At 41.7% G+C, this 24895-nt stretch overlaps 1 protein-coding gene across 1 annotated transcript in view; it reads right to left on the reverse strand.

The window, feature by feature from the left end:
* Window positions 1-24895, reverse strand: part of loxl1 (lysyl oxidase-like 1) — a 71798-nt gene that overhangs the window by 28224 nt on the left and 18679 nt on the right. Inside the window, exons 2-3 of the mRNA XM_061964468.2 lie at window positions 18570-18678; window positions 15020-15157 (exon numbers count right to left, since the gene is read on the reverse strand). Of these exons, the coding sequence (XP_061820452.2) occupies window positions 15020-15157; window positions 18570-18678 (247 nt within the window). The remainder of the gene's footprint in view (window positions 1-15019; window positions 15158-18569; window positions 18679-24895) is intronic.

A 24895-nucleotide genomic window follows, 5' to 3' on the forward strand; every position in this document is an offset into this window, starting at 1 on the left:
TACATAAATTGTATTGGTTTTTAAAGTAAAAAATATCAACACGGCCCCGGCTTGCTTTGATTTTTCAGTGTGCGACCCTCGGTGGAAAAAGTTTGGACACCCCTGATGTATGTCATTAAACAAGCATTAACTACTGCTGGGATTCTATGTAGAGTTTGTGTGTGTGTGTGTGTGTGTGTGTGTGTGTGTGTGTGTGTGTGTGTGTGTGTGTGTGTGTGTGTGTGTGTGTGCGTGTGTGTGTGTGTGAGAGAGAGAAGGAGTTCAGGCTGCATGGGATAAAAAAAACATGGGGTAGGACTTTGCCTGAAGGGGTCTCCTGCCTGCTCGGATTCCTGGATCCCCGTCTCTCTCCCACTACGTAAGCCCCGGAGAATGTCGTGTTAGAAGGACACGGAGCGGCTTTAACAAGAACAGCTCGTAATCATAATATACAAATCAGTCAAATCCCTCACAGTCATGAGTCATTTTTCCAGGAGTGTTGCAAGTAGCATCGCTTCATCTTGTAAAAAAAAATAAAAAAAATAAAGCCGTTTTGACTGTTTTGCCGGTGTCCTCAATGCACTGAAAGCAGGATATAAAGACAAGTGGAGTGTAGGTCCTAACACTTGCACTAACAACAGCCATGAACTTTGACACTACAGGTCATGTGTCTGCAGGAAACAAGATGTGGTGGACAATACAGAAGAATGCAGTTGATTTATTTTTTGCTCCTGGGCTGAACCTAGCCGTAATAAAACCGAACAGCAGGGGTGTTTTTTATTGGAAACATTTTTATTTAAAGTCTACTTGTCTGGCGATTCATCATAAAAGTACCAAAACCCAAATAAAAAGCGTCGCAAGCAAACTGTCGCAGTGACATAAATTAACACAAAAGGCTGGATTCTTTACTTGTTCCATCATGCTGATGGGATGCCCACTTGTTGCTAGTCTGTTTCAGTAATAGGAGTAGTGTAACACATTAGAAATGAAATATATAATTTTTGGTTGTAATAGAGTATTACAAAAAAATTTGTATAATCAAATAGTTTTATTATTATGTTAAAGGTTTACGAATGCCTCCATTTGCGACCTTTTTGGTCTGTGAACCTTTAGATCAGTGCTTCTTAACCTGGGTTCGATCGAACCCTAGGGGTTCGGTGAGTCGGCCTCAGGGGTTCGGCGGAGGTCAAAACACACCCGACTCATCGTGTAAATACAAACTTCTCCCTATCGGCGTATTACGGATACGGCAACAGCTGACTGATTTGCAGGTGTGTAATTTGTTGTGGGTTTATGCACTGTGTTGGTTTTGTTGTTTGAACAAGGTGATGTTCATGCACGGTTCATTTTATGCACCAGAAAAAAAAAAATGGTAACATTTTAGTATGGGGAACATATTCACCATTAATTAGTTGCTTATTAACATGCAAATTAGTAACATATTGGCTCTTAACTAGTCATTATTAAGTACTTATTAATGCCTTATTCGGCATGGCCTTATTATAACCCTAACCATCTAACCCTGACCCTAACCCTAACCAAATAACTCTAAATTAAAGGCCTACTGAAACCCATTACTACCGACCACGCAGTCTGATAGTTTATACATCAATGAAGAAATCTTAACATTGCGCGAAATATCCTGCTGAAAACGTCTCGGTATGATGACGTCTGCGCGTGACGTCACGGATTGTAGAGGACATTTTGGGACAGCATGGTGGCCAGCTATTAAGTCGTCTGTTTTCATCGCAAAATTCCACAGTATTCTGGACATCTGTGTTGGTGAATCTTTTGCAATTTGTTCAATGAACAATGGAGACAGCAAAGAAGAAAGCTGTAGGTGGGAAGCGGTGTATTGCGGCAGGTGTTGTGCCGGAAAACGCACCCCCGCCGTAGAATGTACCCCCTGACTGTTGTGCCGGATAACACAGCCGGTGTTTCGTTGTTTACATTCCCGAAAGATGACAGTCAAGCTTTACCATTGGCCTGTGGAGAACTGGGACAAAAGAGACTCTTACCAGGAGGACTTTGAGTTGGCTACGCAGACGCGGTACCGTGAGTACGCATGCAGCTGCGGCTTCCAAACATTTGATCGCTTGCCCGTACGTGCGTGCCGCTATGTGCATGTCACGTATGTAACTTTGGGGACTTTGGTGAAATATATGTGCTGTATGAACTTTGGGGAGGTGAACGGTACTTTGGGCTGTGGGATTGAGTGTGTTGTGCAGGTGTTTGAGTTGTATTGGCGGGTTATATGGACGGGGGGGGGAGGTGTTTGTTATTGGGGATTAATTTGTGGCATATTAAATATAAGCCTGGTTGTGTTGTGGCTAATAGAGTATATATATGTCTTGTGTTTATTTACTGTTTTAGTCATTCCCAGCTGAATATCAGGTCCCACCCGCCTCTCACAGCATCTTCCCTATCTGAATCGCTCCCACTGCCCTCTAGTCCTTCACTCTCACTTTCCTCATCCACAAATCTTTCATCCTCGCTCAAATTAATGGGGAAATCGTCGCTTTCTCGGTCCGAATCGCTCTCGCTGCTGGTGGCCATGATTGTAAACAATGTGCAGATGTGAGGAGCTCCACAACCTGTGACGTCACGCTACTTGTCTGCTACTTCCGGTACAGGCAAGGCTTTTTTATCAGCGACCAAAAGTTGCGAACTTTATCGTCGATGTTCTCTACTAAATCCTTTCAGCAAAAATATGGCAATATCGCGAAATGATCAAGTATGACACATAGAATGGACCTGCTATCCCCGTTTAAATAAGAAAATCGCATTACAGTAGGCCTTTAAGTCTTTATTACTTAGAATATGTTCCCCTAGTGTCCAAATAACTCTTAATTAAGTCTTTGTTACTTAGAATATGTCCCCCATAATAAAATGTTACCAAAAACATATAACTTTGTCTTGAATTTGAAAAAAAAAAACATTTTATTTTTCACTAAAGAAGGGTTCGGTGAATGCGCATACTAAACTGGTGGGGTTCGGTACCTCCAACAAGGTTACAAACCACTGCTTTAGATCGAGCCAAATATGTGTCTGTGTGCGAACAATGTCTCGGCGTACGAACGCTTCATTCATTCATTCATTCATTCATTCATTTTGTGTGCCGCTGGAAGCCTTACAGGCGCTGCCATTTTGATGACATCACTTTCTGGGCACCTACGTCACATCCTGTTTACATATTTGCAATGGCGCACGGATTGACTCGCAAATATGGAAGAAACAAATCCACATTTGCAACCATTATAACAAAGAAAAAAAAGGTTGTTTATACGGTTGCTGACTTTGCCAAAAGGGTTACATATTTAAAAGTTGCCATTTATATAGCAACTTGTTGTCCAAAAGTCAGCCTGCTGCAAGCAGGACAGACTAACAATTCAGGCAAGTCGTGGGTGGTTGGAAGAGTTTAAAAAGAGGAGCCTGCATTCACCGCCCGGTGCGGCGTGGTGAGGCTGCTAGCTTCAACAAAGCTGCCGTGAAGGAGTTTATCAAGAACTTCGAGGATTTTATCGGCAAAGGGGGATTCTAGTGCAGCAAGTCTTTATAACTGTGATGGGGCGGGGCTTTTACTTGGAAACATATCTTTAAGCAGACATATAATACAGCACATATAATACAGCAAGGGGAAGGCACAACCGGGACACAAGCCAATGAAGGATCGCCGTTTACAACTCCGAAACTCCCAGACTATTATTCAACACAAGGAATAAAGGTAAAATGATTTTCCTTTGTTTGTTATTTTAGCAACATGGTTGGTAACGTTTCGGAGGGTGACAAAGGCAAAGGGACTTTTTTGTGTGTGCACGCATTGACAGTTAAGCTGGCTGTTGTTGTTGTGTTGTTTGAATAAAAAAATAGATTGTTGAGCCATTACCACCCTGTAATGTTGGTTTGATGTATAAATAAATACGTATCTACATATATATATACACATGTACATATATACATATATCTAAATACATATATATATATATATATGTATATATATATATATATATATATATATATAAACATATATATATAGATATATAGATACATATATATATATATATATATATATATATATATATATATATATATTTCACCCCCCGGGACCCAAAAGGGACAAGCTGTAGAAAATGGATGGATATATATATATATAAAAATTTAAATTCTGGGCTAAACAGCGCAAAGGTATTTAAAACCGCAATCAGCACATTTTATAGAAACATATATATATTTTTTTACATATATTAGCAGCACCAGGCCATAAGCCGCAGATATATACCTAAACAAAAGATGTTGTCAATGTTTATTTACATACCATAATTGTTTCTAAATGGTGCCTGTCACACGGCAGTAAAATGGCTGATCAAACAAAACAGAAGTCATCCTCATGGACTACTAGCTGCGGAAGATAGCTCTCCGATCAGCTAAACAGACTCAAAAACTCCACTGTAAGGTTTTGGTGAATTTCCGAAACTGAAACAATACAAAAAGAATGTCATTGTAAGGAAAAAATACTACAGACACTTGTAAACGTGTGAGCATATTCTCTATCGTCTCTAGCTTGATTATATTACGATAGCACGAACAAATATGCATACAAACACTCCACCAGACAGCGCAGATTTTAAGACTTTTAAGCATAAATTGGTTTAGTTAGGGACGGCGTGGCGCAGTGGAAGAGTGGCCGTGCGCGACCCGAGGGTCCCTGGTTCAATCCCCACCTAGTACCAACCTCGTCATGTCCGTTGTGTCCTGAGCAAGACACTTCACCCTTGCTCCTGATGGGTGCTGGTAGCGCCTTGCATGGCAGCTCCCTCCATCAGTGTGTGAATGTGTGTGTGAATGGGTAAATGTGGAAGTAGTGTCAAAGCGCTTTGAGTACCTTGAAGGTAGAAAAGCGCTATACAAGTACGACCCATAGTTATAATGTACAACTTACAAACAATGTTTGGAATGATGAATGAACGCTATGGACAGTTTTACTTCCGGTTCAAGGCATTAAAACAGCAAGTATATTTTCAAACCGCAACACCTGCAGTGAGCAAACTCGTCCAAAAGATGGCGCCATAGCACAAACAATAACACGCCTTTGTTAGAGTTTGTTGTTGAATACAAAACATTATGTCTGTTAGCAAAGAAAAACCCATAAATTAGCCCCACCGTTTTATAAGCCGCAGGATTCAAAGCGGCTTATAGTCTGAAAAATATGGTATTTATGTTTACATTGATTGTTATGGGGAATTCTGCTTTACTCTACAAACTTTTTTAGTTTCAAGAACCTCTTAAGTTCGTAAATCGAGTCTCCACTTATTAAGATTGAATATTTACAGTAGTCATATTATACTGTACATAGTAGAGAATGTGAAAAGTAAAGTGCATCGTAGGAAGACAAAAACAAACACGTTTTTCATGAAGAAAAAATGAAATGCTAATGTAAGGTTTTCTCAAAAGTAATACTGACAATCACAGTAACTGGTTTCAAAAATACCCACCACATGATATTAAGAAAATATAGACAACGGTACATTTTCTTAGTGTTCTCTTGCTGAGAAAGCTGTGAGCATTTGTGGTTAAAAGCCAAGTTGTCAACTGCAGAGCTTATTGAGTAGAAATGTAGGCCAGCACAGTTGATAGCCAGAATCCAGCTAAGAGATTTTCCTCCCTTAAAGAGATTTCTTTACAAGCAAACACCGTGCCCCAGTAACCCATATTCATGCCATCGCACTTGAGCGGCTATGTGATCCGGTGTCATGGATTGACAGCAAATAAAAAAAATAAAAATTAAAAAAGATTGATTTGTCAACTCGGAGAACACAGTCAGTGGGAATGATTACCTTGGCTTTTTGCCTACTGGCTTTGGCTGTGTCAATGCCAAGTGAAAAAAAAAAAAAACAAAACAAAAAAAAAACAATCTCCTAATGGCCGCTCACATTCCTTCTTGATGAAGATAGTCAGGCAGAGGGGAGCTTGGCACGCTTGGTCGGTGGTGGGCACGCTGGCTAAGACAACATCCCGTCTGCACGGAGCATAACGTCATAAAACATGAGCAATAAGCCCCAGAATTCACACGGAATTCCTGAGTGACATTCAATTTGTTCCACTAGTGCCTTCTCCGCAGCCAAGGCAAATATTTCAACATGGAGAGAGGCAAGGACGCCAATAACATATCTTTAGAGGACACGGCATACAGGAATCTGACCTGTGCTATCCTGTTTGTAAGGGTCTCACCTACGTCACCTGTTTCTTGTCAAAACAGGAACTTTACTGATGTTGAATCAAGCAAAATGATGGAGTGGACCGAGTTCAAAGTTCTATGGCCACAATCTTTAAACTCTTGTTGAATGGAATGTTGCATATTTTCAAAGAAAACCCTAGATGGCTTTGCTAGTAAGGCAGTTAGGGGCCCGGTCTAATAAAGGTTTGTGTGTACCTACTTTCTTTTGACACTGGCCGAATCCCGCCGGTCGTACCGGGCACGATTCATATCAAATCCAACAGTGCCATGTTACGAAACCTGGGTTGCGAGTGATGTGAAGTGAATTATATTTACAAACCCCGTTTCTATATGAGTTGGGAAATTGTGTTAGATGTAAATATAAACGGAATACAATGATTTACAAATAGTTTTCAACCCATATTCAATTGAATATGCTACAAAGACAACATATTTGGTGTTCAAACTGATAAACTTTTTTTTTTTTTTTGCAAATAATCATTAACTTTAGAATTTGATGCCAGCAACACGTGACAAAGAAGTTGGGAAAGGTGGCAATAAATACTGATAAAGTTGAGGAATGCTCATCAAACACTTATTTGGAACATCCCACAGGTGAACAGGCAAATTGGGAACAGGTGGGTGCCATGATTGGGTATAAAAGTAGATTCCATGAAATGCTCAGTCATTCACAAACAAAGATGGGGCGAGGGTCACCACTTTGTCAACAAATGTGTGAGCAAATTGTTGAACAGTTTAGAAAAACCTTTCTCTTGCAAGGAATTTAGGGATTTCACCATCTACGGTCCGTAATATCATCAAAGGGTTCAGAGAATCTGGAGAAATCACTGCACGTAAGCAGCTAAGCCCGTGACCTTTGATCCCTCAGGCTGTACTGCATTAACAAGCGACATCAGTGTGTAAAGGATATCACCACATGGGCTCAGGAACACTTCAGAAACCCACTGTCAGTAACTACAGTTGGTCGCTACATCTGTAAGTGCAAGTTAAAACTCTCCTATGCAAGGCGGAAACCGTTTATCAACAACACCCAGAAACACCGTCGGCTTCGCTGGGCCTGAGCTCATCTACGATGGACTGATACAAAGTTGAAAAGTGTTCTGTGGTCTGACGAGTCCACATTTCAAATTGTTTTTGGAAACTGTGGAGGTCGTGTCCTCCGGACCAAAGAGGAAAAGAACCATCCGGATTGTTATAGGCGCAAAGTTGAAAAGCCAGCATCTGTGATGGTGTGGGGGTGTATTAGTGCCCAAGACATGGGTAACTTACACATCTGTGAAGGCGCCATTAATGCTGAAAGATACATACAGGTTTTGGAGCAACATATGTTGCCATCCAATTATCGTTACTATGGACGCCCCTGCTTATTTCAGCAAGACAATGCCAAGCCACGTGTTACATCAACATGGCTTCATAGTAAAAGAGTGCGGGTACTAGACTGGCCTGCCTGTAGTCCAGACCTGTCTCCCATTGAAAATGTGTGGCGCATTATGAAGCCTAAAATACCACAACGGAGACCCCCGGTCTGTTGAACAACTTAAGCTGTACATCAAGCAAGAATGGGAAAAAATTCCACCTGAGAAGCTTAGAAAAATGTGTCTCCTCAGTTCCCAAACGTTTACTGAGTATTGTTAAAAGGAAAGGCCATGTAACACAGTGGTGAACATGCCCTTTCCTAACTACTTTGGCACGTGTTGCAGCCATGAAATTCTAAGTTAATTATTATTTGCAAAAAAAAAATAAAGTTTATGAGTTTGAACATCAAATATCTTGTCTTTGTAGTGCATTCAATTGAATATGGGTTGAAAAGGATTTGAAAATCATTGTACTGTGGGGGCGCTTTGGGTCAGCGTAATTGTGTTAGCATATTCCCTATTGTCTCTAGCTTGATTATATTACGATAGCACGTACAAATATGCACGAAAACACTCCTACAGCCATCACACATTTCACGACTTATAAGCATGAATCGGTTTAGTTATATTGTAAAACTTACAAACAATGTTGAAGAAGAATCTTTTCGAGCGGTAACAGTTTTACTTCCGGTTCAAGGCATTATAACAGAAAGTACATTTTCAAACTGCAACACCTGCAGTGAGCAAACTCATCCAAAAGATGGCGCCACAGCACAAACAATAACACACCTTTTTAGTGTGGAAAACTAGCGTCCTGGTGGCCATAGTCTGATAACTCATGGTGCAGATGGCTCCTGTGATAGTGTTTGCTCACCCGGCTCCTCTGTACAGCCATACAGTCATTTGTTCATATATGTGCATTTGCGTGTGTTTGTGTTTAGTATTTGTGCGTGTGCGTGTGCGTGTGCGTGTGTGTGTGTGTGTGTGATGATGGGGGATGTGGGTCATCGGGGTATTGTTTTTAAGTCTGTAAACCACCTTGTGTTGCATTTATTGTATGTATGAAAAGTGCTTTATAAATGAAGTTTGATTGATTAGCGACTTTACATGGAAATTTCAACACCTCCAAATTGTGTTATTAAAAAATACAACTAAGATGCACGTTACAGTGAAACAGCTGGTGTATAATAAGTATGTACATTACTTACAGTATCAACACTTTTTAGGACACAACAAAAAAACAACCTAAACCAAAGCCGATTGTAGACAGAGTATGGACAGCTCAGTTTCAGGGTTGGTGTCCAACAAGGTGCCCTGTAGTCACGTGAGGGGCTTTTGACTAATCATTTCAGAGATCATCCGGCCATACTCTCTCCGATTGGTCAAAATCTCCTCACGTGACGACATAGCGCCATGTTCGACACCAACTCTGAAACCGGAGTTGGCCATGTTCTCTCCATACACAGTTGTGCCATAAACTATACACTAACAATCTAACGTTTTGGACTTGCAACTGTAATTGCAACTTAATGTAACATGAATGAGGCTCAGAAAGGAATAATAAAACAAGACATTACAACTGGACAGCAGTTGTCGTGATCAGCTCATTTTTAAATGTTGCAATAAAAAACAGACTTTATTATCAAGAACAATTAATATTTATTAACACATACAAAGTTTTGAAAATGTGTACTGTTGAGTACTGTTATCAATTCCAAGGTACAGAGTTGGTACCGTTTGGTTCATGTGAACAGTACACAACCCTACATAAGTGAGTAAACTCAGTGGCCTAGTGGTTAGAGTGTCCGCCCTGAGATCGGTAGGTTGTGAGTTCAATCCCCGGCCGAGTCATACCAAAGACTATAAAAATGGGACCCATTACCTTCCTGCTTGGCACTCAGTATCAAGGGTTGGAATTGGGGGTTAAATCACCAAAAATGATTCCCGGGCACGGCGGCCGCTGCTGCCCACTGCTCCCCTCCCCTCCCAGGGGGTGATCAAGGGTGATGGGTCAAATGCAGATAATAATTTTGTGTGACAATCATTGGTTCTTTAACTTAACTTTTACTTAAAATGTTTGTCTTCATGAATATGCAGAATATATGCTGATCATCAGAACGGCCACAAAAGTAGAAGGAGAATTTTGCAACTTGATTTAGTACGTCTTGAAAGGACGTGCAAGCTGACAGTTGCGCAGAAATAGCTGTGAGAAAGTATGAGTTTCAACATAAATGGACTGTCAAAAATAAAAGTATTAGACCTATTGTTTACTCTACAATATAATGTTCTTATTTGATAGCTGCTAAATGACTTAATGGGATGATTCAAATGAGTTAAATTGATGCGTTTTGGTATTGTTGTCTTTTTTTATGACGCACTTTTTTTCACTTACATGAAAAATAACTTTTTGCCATATGCATTTTCTTGCATCTGGATCATTTCAGTGTACACTGTCAGTTAGTAACAGCATCTTCCATGAGCACACCTTCAGACTTTAAAAAAGTGGGTTACATTGTAGATGCACCGCAGGACTGCCTCTAAAATGCCCAGAAAAAGTGGTACATACTTTAGATATCTGCTGCATGTTTCAAAGCATAGCAAAACCCCACAGGTAGAAGTATGATAAAATGATTGCGCAGTATATTGTACAGGCCGATTTCTGTCGCTAGCAGTCGACCAGGTGACACTGCTATGAGGATGTTGAGGACAGATTCCAGGAAAACGAGAAGGCTGGAGCAGTGTTGCTGGATCTTATAGCTGCCTATGACATCGTCTGGCACCGTGGACTCTAAAGCTACTAAAGACCATCCCAGACTGGCATGTTGTGAAGTTGATTATAGAGATACTGACGAACTGCAGCGTCACCCTTCAAACCAGTAATGAACAACACGTAGGCTTATGAGGCTGAGGAATGTCGTTCCGCAGGGGTCTGTTTTCACACCTATGTTGTTCAACATATATATATGATCCACTGGAGACAGCATCCTGGAAATAGGGCTGAAGACCTGGCCATCATGATGCATATACTAACATTGAAGGCGATGGAAGATGGCCTAAACCAGGACATGGGTATGTTGGCAGCCTACCTGCGCAAGTGGCGTCTACAGCTCAGCATTGGCAAGACAGAGTCAGCAGCTTACCACCTCAACAACAGCGAAGCAAAAAGGGAACTGTATGTATATATTCACAAGCGCCTGGAGTTCCAAAAATCCCAGCGGTACCTTGGTTTACACCTGGATAGTTCACTCCCCTACAATCAACACCTTGAAGAAGTGACGGCCAAACTGTCATCAAGAGTCCCACTAATCCGGCGTCTTGCCGGCACTAGCTGGGGTACATCTCTACGCAAGCCCTGGTCTTCTGAAGCCTGCATGCCACGAAGGTTGACATTGCCACGAACAACGCTCTTTGGACCATAACTTGCTGCCTGAAAACACACCTGTGTTCCACCTGCCAGGACTAGCAGGAATTGCCCCGGCCAGGTTTTCGACAAGAGGCTGCTACCCTCGCCCTAGCAAGGAAAGCCCAGAGACATGATTGGCATATCCTGCAAAACACCACCACAGCAGTGCTGCCTGACTGAAGTCCCGCCACCTTTATGCCAGGGCGGCACAAGAGCTGCTCAGGTCCATCCCTGAAGACCTGTCTACAGAGGCATGGCTGGCGGCAGTCTGGAAGCAGGAGTGGGAGTCTGCCGGACCCACACACGTGCACTATTACATCCAGGACCCAGGAGGCGGCATAAAAGGAAAGGAACTGCCACGCCGGCAATGGACTCTGCTGAACCGCAGAGTGGAAGTGGGGGTTGGCGAACACAGCATGATGTGAGTGAGGGGAGCCAGAGTAGACCGCTGTACAAATTACCTTCAGAGGCCGGCCTCTTTGATGTGGGACCTGAGAGGAGGCCGAGGCTATACGCTACTACGCTGGACATCTGATCATGATGACACACGGAAGAAGAAAAAATATGTATTTTGTTAAGACCCTGAGATCAGATAGGGTAACGATATTTGCCTTTTTTAACCGATCAGCAATATTTAACGCAGCACTGGGACAATATTATTCACGTGAACGATTCTTTCCAAATCGATGCATGCTCAGGGAGACACACCTACATTTGCATTCTAACAGGGAGCTGGTCCCGACCCGTGGCTAATTAAAGTTAAAGTACCAATGATTAGGTGTGGTGACTACGTGTGGTGAGATTACGCACTACAAAGTCGATCATGGAACTGCAGCCTAGGGTGTCCTGGTGCCAAGTGCACATATAGACACCCTTATGTTTGAACATGGTGTTTGTTATTGACAATCTGTGACGAGCACAAAAGTCCAATAACAAAACACCACTGGGGTTCAGATCCGGGCGGCCATTCTTCCCAATCACGCCTCTCCAGGTTTCACTGTCGCTGCCAACATGAGCGTTGAAGTTCCCCAGTAGAACGAGACAATCACTCTCCAGTACTCCCCCGAGTGTATCCAAAAAGGGTGGTTACTCTGAACTGCTGTTTGGTGCGTAAGCACAAACAACAGTCAGGACCCGTCTCCCCACCCGAAGGCGGAGGGAATCTACCCTCTCGTCCACTGGGTTGAACTCTAACGTGCAGGCTTTGTGCCGGGGGGCAACAATAATTGCAACCCTAGCCCGTCACCTCTCACTGTGTGTAACGCCAGTGTGGAAGAGAGTCCAGCCCCCTTCTCGAGAGAACTGGTTTCAGAACCCTTGCTGTGTGTCGAAGTGAGTTTGAATATATCCAGCCGGAACTTCTCCACCTCGCGCACTAGCTCAGGCTCCTTCCCCCTCAGCGAGGTGACATTCCACGTCCAAAGAGCTAGCTTATGTAGCCGAGGATCGGACCGCCAAGTACCCTGTCTTTGGCTGCCGCCCAGCTCACACCGCACCCGACCTCTATGGCCCCTCCCATGAGGGGTGAGCCCATTGGAGGGGGGACCCACGTTGCCTCTTCGGGCTGTGCCCAGCCGGGCCCCATGGGGACAGGCCCGGCCACCAGGCGCTCGCCATCGTGCCCCAACTCCAGGCCTGGGCTCAGAAGGGGGCCCTGGTGACCCGCGTCCAGGCGAGGGAAATCTGAGTCTCTGTTCTTGTATTTCCATAGAAGTCTTCGAGCTGCTCTTTGTCTGCTTAATCCATTCCATAATTTAATTCCACGAACTGATATGCTAAATGTTTTAAGTGTTGTGCGTACATACACACGTTTTAAATTAGATTTTTCTCTGAGTTTATATTTCTGCTCTTTTGTTGACAAGAATTGTTGTACATTCTTGGGTAGCAGGTTATAGTTTGTTTGGTACCATACTTGGGGGTGTATATTGTAGCGTCCCGGAAGAGTTAGTGCTGCAAGGGTTTCTGGGTACCGTATTTTCCGCACTATAAGGCGCACCTAAAAACCACAATTTTTCTCAAAAGCTGACAGTGCGCCTAATAACCCGGTGCGCTTTATTACGATTCATTTTCATAAAGTTTCGGTCTCGCAACTTCGGTAAACAGCCGCCATCTTTTTTCCCGGTAGAACAGGAAGCGCTTCTTCTTCTACGCAAGCAACCGCCAAGGAAAGCACCCGCCCCCATAGAACAGGAAGCGCTTCACCCGCCCCCGGAAGAAGAAGAAAAAACGCGCGGATATCACCGTACGTTTCATTTCCTGTTTACATCTGTAAAGACCACAAAATGGCTCCTACTAAACGATCCGGTTCATAAAAAGACGCAATCTCTCCATCCGCACACGGATTACTACCGTATTTCACAGCAACTGAACCGCACTGTGGAACGGGAGCACGTACGGTGAATATTCGCTCCACAGGGAATGAGAAGTCATCCTTCACTGTGGTTCTAGCTTGCCATGCTAACTTCCACTCATGGTGATATTCAAAAGGAAGACCTTGCCAAAAGAGACCTTTCCAGCCGGCGTCATCATAAAAGCTAACTCGAAGGGATGGATGGATGAAGAAAAGATGAGCGAGTGGTTAAGGGAAGTTTACGCGAAGAGGCCGGGTGGCTTTTTTCACACAGCTCCGAAGGCGAACACACCTTCACTAAGACGGGCAGACAGCCTCGGACGACATACGCCAACATTTGCCAGTGGATCGTAAATGCTTGGGCAGATATTTCGGTCACAACTGTGGTCCGAGCTTTCCGGAAGGCAGGATTCACAGAACAACAGCGACACTGACTCCCGATGACTTCTACGAGACGGAACCGGCCATTTTGGATCCCACGCTTGCGCAACTTTTCAATTCGGACACCGAAGACGAAGAATTCGAAGGATTTACGAATGAAGAATAACTTCAGAAGGTGAGCGCTATGTTTATTTTGTGTGTTGTGACATTAACGTTCGAGCAACATTATGTTACTATTGCTCTACACCATTTTGAATTTTACTATGTTTGTGATTGCACATTTGCGTACATTTTGGGACAGAGTTGTTAGAACGCTGGTTTTCAATATATTATTAAAGTTTGACTGAACTATCTGACTGTTTTTTTGACATTCACTTTAGCGCAGCGTTTTTTTGACATTCACTTTAGCGCAGCGTAGGCGCGGCTTTTAGTCCGGGGCGGCTTATTGGTGGACAAAATTATGAAATATGTAATTCATAGAAGGTGCGGCTAATAATCCGGTGCGCCTTATAGTGCGGAAAATACGGTATTTGTTCTGTTGTGTTTGTATTGTGTTACGGTGCGGATGTTCTCCCGAAATGTGTTTGTCATTCTTGTTTGGTGTGGGTTCACAGTGTGGCGCATATTTGTAACAGTGTTAAAGTTGTTTATACAGCCACGCTCAGTGTGACCTGTTGATGCTGTTGATGAAGTATGCGTTGCATTCACTTATGTGTGTTTAAAAGCCGCACATATTATGTGACTGGGCCGGCACGCTGTTTGTATGGATGAAAAGCGGACGTGACTACAGATTGTAGAGGTGGCTAAAGGCAGTGCCTTTAAGGCACGCCCCCAATATTGTTGTCCGGGTGGAAATCGGGAGAAATTCGGGAGAATGGTTGCCTTGGGAGATTTTTGGGAGGGGCACTGAAATTCGGGAGTCTCCCGGGAAAATCGGGAGGGTTGGCAAGTATGCTTGGTACATCATTTTAGCTGTTTGCAAATGCACCAAATCATTGAAATTCAATATGTTCGAATTAATAAATAAAGGGTTTGTTTGTTCTCTATATCCAACGTTATGTATTATTCTAACTGACGACAACAACAACAATATTGGTATTTCAGGCAAAGTCTCCAGGGTCATGTCAGAAAATGTTTGTCGTTTCTAACACTTGCAATTTTATGGAAAACCATGTTAGCTCACTTTGTTTCTGCAACTGCCAGATGTTTTATATCAACATAAGCAAACACATCCATGAAAAAAGCCATGACATTTAAAAAAAAAAATTGCTGCGTGACTAGCTAGGGTAAACACGTGTTTTCAATGAAGTGCTTACTGGTGACAGCTGTGCCACTCCCAGGTATGATGTGGCCTGTTGGGCATGAAGTCAGCGGTCCCCCTGTTCTTCACCCTCTGTGGGAAGCGCAGCAGAACTCGCATGTCGTAGTCCTTGGTCTCTGGGTCATAGGCGGAGCTGAATGGTGGACAGATAAAAAAAACAAAACGACACAGAACAAAGATTAGACTTAAGAGCTGGAAAGATTTGTGGCAAATAATTCATCCGACAGATCACAACCGTGCCGTCGGTGTGCAGAGGCAACCCTGCGTGATATACACTCTTGTTACGGGATTCTCTTGTGTGTGAACCAGGGAGGCGCAACCTCGAGCTGGCGCTGCCGACTGAAGATCCGAGCCATTCATCTTGCGGCGGCTTGTTGACATTGGAGTGTACGGCAAATTACAGCGGCCCATCTGGCGGTGATTGCCGCAAACTCAGACAGGATATGAAAGGGCTTTGAGGGATGGCGGTGCGCTTGTGAGGAAACGATACAGGGAGGATACAACACAAACGTAGGGAGTCCTGTAGTATTTTTAGTGGCTTGTCAGTCAAAATTGACCTCGGCCCCACAAATAAGTCAGGAATAATGTTAAAATCTGTGTCACAATCTCACTGGTACTGTAGGTCTTGTTTTGTGTTAGGTCCATATGAAGATTAATTTGTGTCCATTACAAAAGCTTTCTTGGACCTTGAATTTTTTGCATTTGAATCTTGGGAACTGATTTTTTTTTTTACATTAAATCATGCTGACAAATTAATTGAATTGCTTGGATTTACATGACGTCACGTCCGGCTCATCGAATATGCGCGTTGGTGGTCTGTTCTGAGTGGGTATTAGGCGCCATTTGCTATTCTCAAAGAAAAAGGCCCAGTGCTCGCGACCCGTTCAAATCGCGAAAAGGATAAATGTTTCTTCAGAGTTCCTCAAAAGGTAATCGAGAAGGGCGGAAGAGTGCGAGATTTTACGAAAGCCGACGAGTAAAGCAGCTCACATTTTTTTGATTGATTGAGACTTTTATTAGTAGGTTGCACAGTGAAGTACTTATTCCGTACAATTGACCACTAAATGGTAACACCCGAATACGTTTTTCAACTTGTTTAAGTCGGGGTCCACTTAAATTGATTCATGATACAGATATATACTATCATATATACTATCATCATAATACAGTCATCACACAAGATAATCATCAGGGTGTATACATTGAATTATTTACATTATTTACAATTCGGGGTGTGGGGGTGGGGGCTAGGTTTGGTTGTTATCATCAGTCATCAACAATTGAGAACAGAGAAATGGATTTTGAAACAGTGTAGGTCTGAATTGGTAGGATATGTACAGCAAGTAGTGGACATAGAGAGAGAGAGAGAGAGAGAGATCAGAAGGCATATGAAAAGTATCTACATTTGATTGTTTACATTTGATTATTAACAATCCGGGGAGGGTGTTAGTCTAGGGTTGAAGTTGCCTGGAGGTGTACTTTTATTGCGGTTTTGAAGGAGGATAGAGATGCCCTTTCTTTTATACCTGTTGGGAACGCATTCCACATTGATGTGGCATAGAAAGAGAATGAGTTAAGACCTTTGTTAGATCGGAATCTGGGTTTAACGTGGTTAGTGGAGCTCCCCCTGGTGTTGTGGTTATGGCGGTCATTTACGTTAAGGAAGTAGTTTGACATGTACTTCGGTATCAGGGAGGTGTAGCGGATTTTAAGACTAGGCTCAGTGCAAGTTGTTTTACTCTGTCCTCCACCCTGAGCCAGCCCACTTTGGAGAAGTGGGTAGGAGTGAGGCGTGATCTGGGGCGGAGGTCTAGAAGTGATCTGACTAGCTTGTTCTGGGAAGTTTGGAGTTTAGATTTGAGGGTTTTGGAGGTGCTAGGGTACCAGGAGGTGCATGCGTAATTGAAAAAGGGTTGAACGAGAGTTCCAGCTAGAATCCTCACGGTGCTTTTGTTGACCAGAGAGGAGATTCTATAGAGAAATCTTGTTCGTTGGTTGACCTTTTTGATTACCTTGGTTGCCATTTTATGACAGGAAAGATTAGCCTCTAGAATGGAACCTAGGTAGGTGACCTCATCCTTCCTGGTGATAACAATGTCACCCACTTTTATAGTGAAGTCACTGACTTTCTTAAGGTTGATGTGGGACCCAAACAGGATGGATTCCGTTTGACCCAAGTGTATGGATAGCTTGTTGTCAGCGAGCCAGGTGCAAGTTCTACAGAGTTCAGCACTGAAGATTTTCTCCACCTGTGACTTGTCCTTGTCTGATACCAGCAGGGCCGAGTCATCCAGTCCAAGGGAGCAGAGTCAAAGAACTCTGTTATGTTGTATTTTATTTTTAATCATATTTTATATGTATTGTGTGCTATTTTATTTTTTCTCTCTCTTTCTTTTCTTTGTCTTTTAAATTGTAATTTTACTGCCTTTTTTACATCATGGTCAGGGGACTACAGATGAAAACTAGCCTTCTGGCTAATTCTGGCTTTTTTAACCATGTATAGTCATGTCTTTTATGAAATTGCATTGTCCCCTTTGAAATAAACGAATCTTAATCTTAATCTTAACGCACAAGTTTGCAGTTTTCACCTCATTAAAGGTTTGTTTGATATGCTTTTAATATACTTCACTGGTTTAGTATTTCCCAAATTAAGTATTATCTTGATTATGTTTGCATTTTAATTAATATGTTTAATGCGCCGACAATCCTTCAAGCGTTGCGGATTCATAGCTTAAAACATTTAAAACATTTTACTAAAAACATGTATTAAAACATTTTGATGGATTTTTGAGCGCCGTGTGTAATATTCTATATTTTCAATGGAACATTTCAAATGTTGTTTATTTGAGACATATTGCCATCTTTAGGCAATATACACTTATCTCTTATGTTTGACTGCCATCTACTGGTCACACTTATCATTACACCATGTACCAAATAAAATAGCTTTGAGGTGGGTAAGCTCAACCAAACTTATTCCGTACATTAGGTGCACCGGGTTAAAAGGTGCACTGTCAAGTTTTGAGGGGAAAAAAATGATTTTAAGTGCGCCTTATTGTCCGGAAAATACGGTATGATGCGCAATTTGTTCTGTCATCTTGACAACAACATTCTGACTAAAAGCCAACATTTGTTTTAACAGTGTACATGCAGTGGTTAGGTGGTCATTACCTGCAGTTCTACCGATCGGTTGTGATGTCAATCAGTCGTCGTTCATCAAAGTAAACATCCACATCAGGTCATGTATTTAGTAAACAGCGCCCTAGTCAGTATTATACGGTCAAACATTGAATAGAATCATTTAAGTACAGAAGTTAAATGAAAAAAATAGGCGGGTTAAGATCGTTATCCTTTTTAATCTTTTGTTTTGGTGTTGTTGTCTTGTTAAAGGTCGTGGGTGTATTAAAGTTAAATGTCAACGTGCAATATAAAGGGCGTGTGCAGTCTGCGGTGAGTGTCATTTCTTCGACCATATCCGATACCTAACCACGTTTGACTCAGAATAAGCTTGATATAAAGTCTACCTTTACCGCTGAAAGCATTACCTTGACAGGCATTTCTCCTCGGCAGCACAGCGAAGCGAGTACATGCGAGCTCTCTGAATGTACGTAGAAGCCTGGATGTAGTTCGGATCGGGAACCAGGTCGGGTAAACCTGGTGAAGACATGAATAAATTGTGTGTTTACCAAGATAACTGGAAGTACTTGGTTGTATATGACGGTAACATACATTAGACTTAGACTTAGACAAACTTTATTGATCCACAAGGGAAATTGTTCCACACAGTAGCTCAGTTACAAAGCATGGAAAGGGTAAGGATGGAAAGGATAATGCAGGTATAAAGTAGACAAAAAATGTACCATAGTAGCAATATAAAGTATAACATATGTAATATTTACATATTATATATAAAGTATATACTATATACTGATATATTATATTATATTATAATTATATGTAATACATACAATATATAACAAAACCCAATTACCATGTACAATATTACAGTATATGTAACAGCTGCAGCAAAAATAAATAAAAAAATGACATATTTTGCATTTTTTTGGCACATTTCCATTGTTGTTTGAATAAAATATCATAATTTCCTCAAAATTGAGCAAAGTTATAGCAAGAATTTTTACAAACACAGAAAATTTCAACTTGATCCAAACAAAATTGTGGCCTTGATACCACTCACAAACACAATTGTAGGTGATAATTTATATGTTACATATATAATATTATATATTACATGGGTGTCCAAGCCATTTGTGACCCCCAGCTTGTTTCTTATTCTTCTTAAAACATTACAGTATAGCTCGGTTGGTAGAGCGGCCATGCCAGCAACTTGAGGGTTGCAGGTTTGATCCCCGCTTCCGCCATCCTAGTCACTGCCGTTGTGTCCTTGGGCAAGACACTTTACCCACCTGCTCTTAGTGCCACTCACACTGGTTTAAATGTAACTTAGATATTGGGTTTCACTATGTAAAGCGCTTTGAGTCACTAGAGAAAAGCGCTATATAAATATAATTCACTTCACTTCACTTCACTACACAAAAAACTAAGAAAAAAGAAAACTGGTCCAACTCCCCCGAAAAATGTGTCCTGAAAGCCAAAATAGCTGACGGGTAACACATGTTTTTTGATGTCTACAAACTTCTTGCACTATATTGTACATTTTTGGGTGTGCTAAAGCCCTCAAAATTGTTTAAAAAAAATAAAAAAATAAATGCAATATTTTAAGGGGGTTAGATTAGGCAAGGCACATTTATTATATAGCAAAACTCGTACTTTTACAAGTTTTTAGGAAGATCACTGGCTGCTCTCTCCCATCCCTAGATGAACTGTATATAAACTTTTTGAACTGCTGCCCTCAGGCAGGAGATACAGGCAGAGGTGGGTAGTAACGCGCTACATTTACTCCGTTACATCTACTTGAGTAACTTTTGGGATAAATTGTACTTCTAAGAGTAGTTTTATTGCAACATACTTTTACTTTTACTTGAGTATATTTATAGAGAAGAAACGCTACTTTTACTCCGCTACTTTTACTCCGCTACTTTTATCTACATTCAGCTCGCTACTCGCTACTATTTTTTATCGATCTGTTAATGCACGCTTTGTTTGTTTTGGTCTGTCAGACAGACCTTCATAGTGCCTGCGTTTCAACAAATACAGTCACTGGTGACGTTCACTCCGTTCCACCAATCAGATGCAGTCACTGGTGACGTTGGACCAATCAAACAGAGCCAGGCGGTCACATGACCTGACTTAAACAAGTTGAAAAACTTATTGGGGTGTTACCATTTAGTGGTCAATTGTACGGAATATATACTGTACTGTGCAATCTACTAATAAAAGTTTCAATCAATCAATCAAAAGTGTGAAGGAAAAAAGACCCTTTTATTTCAACCGTACATCCCGTCAAAAGCCTAAAGACTGACTGCACAGTTCCTGTCTTCACAATAAAAGTGCCGCTCCATCGCGCCTGCGCTTTCAAAACAAGAGTCTCCGAAAGCCAGCGCAAACAAGCTAGCAAGCTACGGCGTTTGCCGCCAATGTATTTCTTGTAAAGTGTATAAAAACGAATATGGAAGCTGGACAAATAAGATGCCAAAAATCAACCACTTTCATGTGGTATTAGACAGAAAGGAGGAACTTTTTTCTCCTCCATTTGAAAACGTGGACGCTATCAGCACTACTGTCTGATTCCAATCAATGCAAGTCATCAGAATCAGGTAATACACCAACTTATATTCTTGTCTTCATGAAAGAAAGGAATCTATATGTGTTAAACATGCATGTATATTCATTAAAACACCTTTAACATGTAAACAAAAACGGCAAAATAAATAAATATAAATTATATACTGTATGTATATATATATATATATATATATATATATATATATATATATATATATATATATATATATATATATATATATATATGTATGTGTGGGAAAAAAATCACAAGACTATTTCATCTCTACAGGCCTGTTTCATGAGGGGGGGTACCCTCAATCATCAGGAGATTTTAATGGGAGCATTCGCATACCATGGTTTATATAGGGCACAGAGTGGGTGGGTACAGGCTGGCCTAGGGGCGTGGTGATTGGCTCATGTGTTACCTAGGAGGTGTTTCCGTCTATGGCGGCATGTTGTTACAATTTCGCTGCGCTTGTTGAGGGATGACAGGTCTGGACGGTAAATAATAAACAGTTTCTCTTTCAAGCATAGGTTGCATCTTTTATTACCACTATTGTAAGGTGTGCTGGATGCAAGAATTTGCCATGTTATTGAATATTCAACATTATTGTCTTTGAGGTCCCAAATGTGTTTGCTGAGTTCTGTGGTATTTCGCAGGTTTTTGTTCCTGAAAGAAGCCTTGTGATTGTTCCATCTGGTTTTGAATTCTCCCTCGGTTAATCCTACATATGTGTCGGATGTGTTAATGTCCTTGCGTATTACCTTAGATTGGTAGACAACTGATGTTTGTAAGCACCCCCCGTTGAGAGGGCAATCAGGTTTCTTTCGACAGTTACATCCTTTGTTGGTTTTGGAGTCGCTCTGTCTGGGGGTCGACGGCTCATTTGCAATTGTTTTGTTGTGGTTTGAGATGATTTGTCGTATATTGTTCATGCAGCTGTAGCTCAATTTAATGTTGTTCTTGTTGAATACTTTTCTTAGGGTGTTGTCTTTGGGAAAGTGTTTGTCAATCAGATTGAGGAATTTGTGTCCAATGTTCGTTGAGACGTTTTTGCTGTATGATGATTTATATATATATATATATATATATATATATATATATATATATATATATATATATATATATATATATATATATATAAATGTGTGTGTATATATATATATATATATATATATATATATATATATATATATATATATATATATATATATATATATATATATATATATATAAATGTGTGTGTATATATATATATATATAAATGTGTGTGTGTGTATATATATATATATATATATATATATATATATATATATATATATATATATATATATATATATATATATATATGATATGTGTATGTATGTTACTCATCAGTTACTCAGTACTTGAGTAGTTTTTTCACAACATACTTTTTACTTTTACTCAAGTAAATATTTGGGTGACTACTCCTTACTTTTACTTGAGTAATAAATCTCTAAAGTAACAGTACTCTTACTTGAGTACAATTTCTGGCTACTCTACCCACCTCTGGATACAGGACGATAAAATGCCGGACAAAAAGGCTCAAGAACACTTTCTACCCGAGAGCAATAGTGTCGTTGAACACAATCAAGGCATACAAAAGAATGACTGTGCATGTGAGCTGTGTGCTGTGTTTTTTTATGTATTTATTTTTATCTTAGTACCAATGTTCTTATGTTTTTATGTTTCATCTATAGATGCGCACCAATGGGTTTGCCTGCAATTTCGCTGTACAATGTACAATGACAATAAAGATCTATTATATTATATTCTTATACACAAGACAATTCAAAGTACTTTACAGATGTATAAAATTACGAGGCCAATTTCCATCCATCCATTTTCTTCCGTTTATCCGAGGTCGGGTCACGGGGGCAGCAGCCTAAGCAGGGAACGTCCCTCTCCCCAGCCACTTCGTACAGCTCTTCCCAGGGGATCCCGAGGCGTTCCCAGGCCAGCCGGGAGACATAGTCTTCCCAACCTGTCCTGGGTCTTCCCCGTGGTCTCCTACCGGTCGGACGTGCCCCAAACACCTCCCTAGGGAGGCGTTCGGGTGGCATCCGGACCAGATGCCTGAACCACCTCATCTGGCTCCTTTCGATGTGGCTTTCCTTTGAGCTCTTCCCGGGTGGCAGAGCTCCTCACCCAATCTCTAAGGGAGAGCCCCGCCACCCGGCGGAGGAAACTCATTTCGGCCGCTTGTACCCGTGATCTTGTCCTTTCGGTCATAACCCAAAGCTCATGACCATAAGTGAGGATGGGAACGTAGATCGACCGATAAATTGAGAGCTTTGCCTTCCGGCTCAGCTCCTTCTTCACCACAACGGATGGATACAGCGTCCGCATTACTGAAGACGCCGCAACAATCCGCCTGTCGATCTCACGATCCACTCTTCCCTCACTCGTGAACAAGACTCAGAGGTACTTGAACTCCTCCACTTGCAAGGTCTCCTCCCCAACCCGGAGATTGCACTCCACCCTTTTCTGGGCGAGAACCATGGACTCAGACTCGGAGGTCGAGGCCAATAAAATCATAAATTAAAAAAATCGTCTTTTAAACAATCATAAATTAATAAAAAATGTTTGTCACTAATAACACAAAAGCTAAGATGTGGATGTTTTGTTCAGGTAGGTTAGCATACTTGCCAACCCTCCCGATTTTTCCGGGAGACTCCCGAATTTCAGTGCCCCTCCCGAAAATCTCCCGGGACAACCATTCTCCCGAATTTCTCCCGATTTTCTAGCGTCCTCTACAACCTGTCGTCGCGTCCGCTTTTTCTCCATACTAACAGTCACATGTTGTATGCGGTTTCTGCAGACACACGTAAGTGACTGCAAGACATACTTGTTCAACAGCCATAGAGGTCACACTGAGGGTGGCCGTATAAACAACTTTAACACTGTTACAAATATGCGCCACACTGGGGACCCACACCAAACAAGAATGACAAACACATTTCGGGAGAACATCCGCACCGTAACACAACATAAACACAACAGAACATATACCCAGAACCCCTTGCAGTACTAACTCTTCCGGTACGCTACAATAACAGCTCGAAGGGGAAAGGGGTATGCTGCCTGCACCTCAACCACACCCCCCAAACCATGCCCCCAACACCCCCCGGCACACCATCTCCCGAATTCTGAGATCTCAAGGTTGGCAAGTATGGCATACATTGACCTATATTGTACTGGTTTTAATATCTTTCATGTACAAATTGTATCAAAATATAGCAATTGACGCTGTGGTTAACCTTGGAATTGCAGCAAAACACATTTTGCAATATTCAACACTCTACTGCCGTCTGGCGACTAAAGTGGATGGGGAACCCCCTAATTCGTCACGTTTCATGTGTCAGGTCAACTGTGACGAATGGGGTTATATGAATCCCCTTCCGTTACTCGGCCCTCCAAAAATAATCTTGTTACGGTACAAGGCGTAAGGAGCACCAATTTGAGAATATCGCCTTCTTCTTTGGAGTCGCTGTGTCCATCTTCTTTCATTGAGAGTCCAACATGTGATCCTGAAATCACCACCATTTTCATCATCTGTTATTCCATGACTATTTATGGAGGAATGCAGGAAGACTAGTCGGTGGAAGGGGGACGGCGTGACTTGGTTGGGAGAGTGGCCGTACCAGCAACCTGAGGGTTCCTGGTTCGATCCCCACCTTCTACCAACCTAGTCACGTCCGTTGTGTCCTTGAGCAAGACACTTCACCCTTGCTCCTGATGGGTCGTGGTTAGGGCCTTGCATGGCAGCTCCCGCCATCTGTGTGTGAATGGGTGAATGTGGAAATAGTGTCAAAGCGCTTTGACTACCTTGAAGGTAGAAAAGCACTATACAAGTATAACTAGAGATGTCCAATAATGGCTTTTTTGCCGATATCCGATATTCCGATATTGTCCAACTCTTAATTACCGATTCCGATATCAACCGATACCGATATATACAGTCGTGGTTATGCCTAATTTTGTTGTGATGCCCCGCTGGATGCATTAAACAATGTAACAAGGTTTTCCAAAATAAATCAACTCAAGTTATGGAAAAAAAATGCCAACACGGCACTGCCATATTTATTATTAAAGTCACAAAGTGCATTATTTTTTTTAACATGCCTCAAAACAGCAGCTTGG

Source organism: Nerophis lumbriciformis, linkage group LG06, assembly GCF_033978685.3.
Source record: "Nerophis lumbriciformis linkage group LG06, RoL_Nlum_v2.1, whole genome shotgun sequence".
NCBI classification, from domain to species: Eukaryota; Metazoa; Chordata; class Actinopteri; order Syngnathiformes; family Syngnathidae; genus Nerophis; species Nerophis lumbriciformis.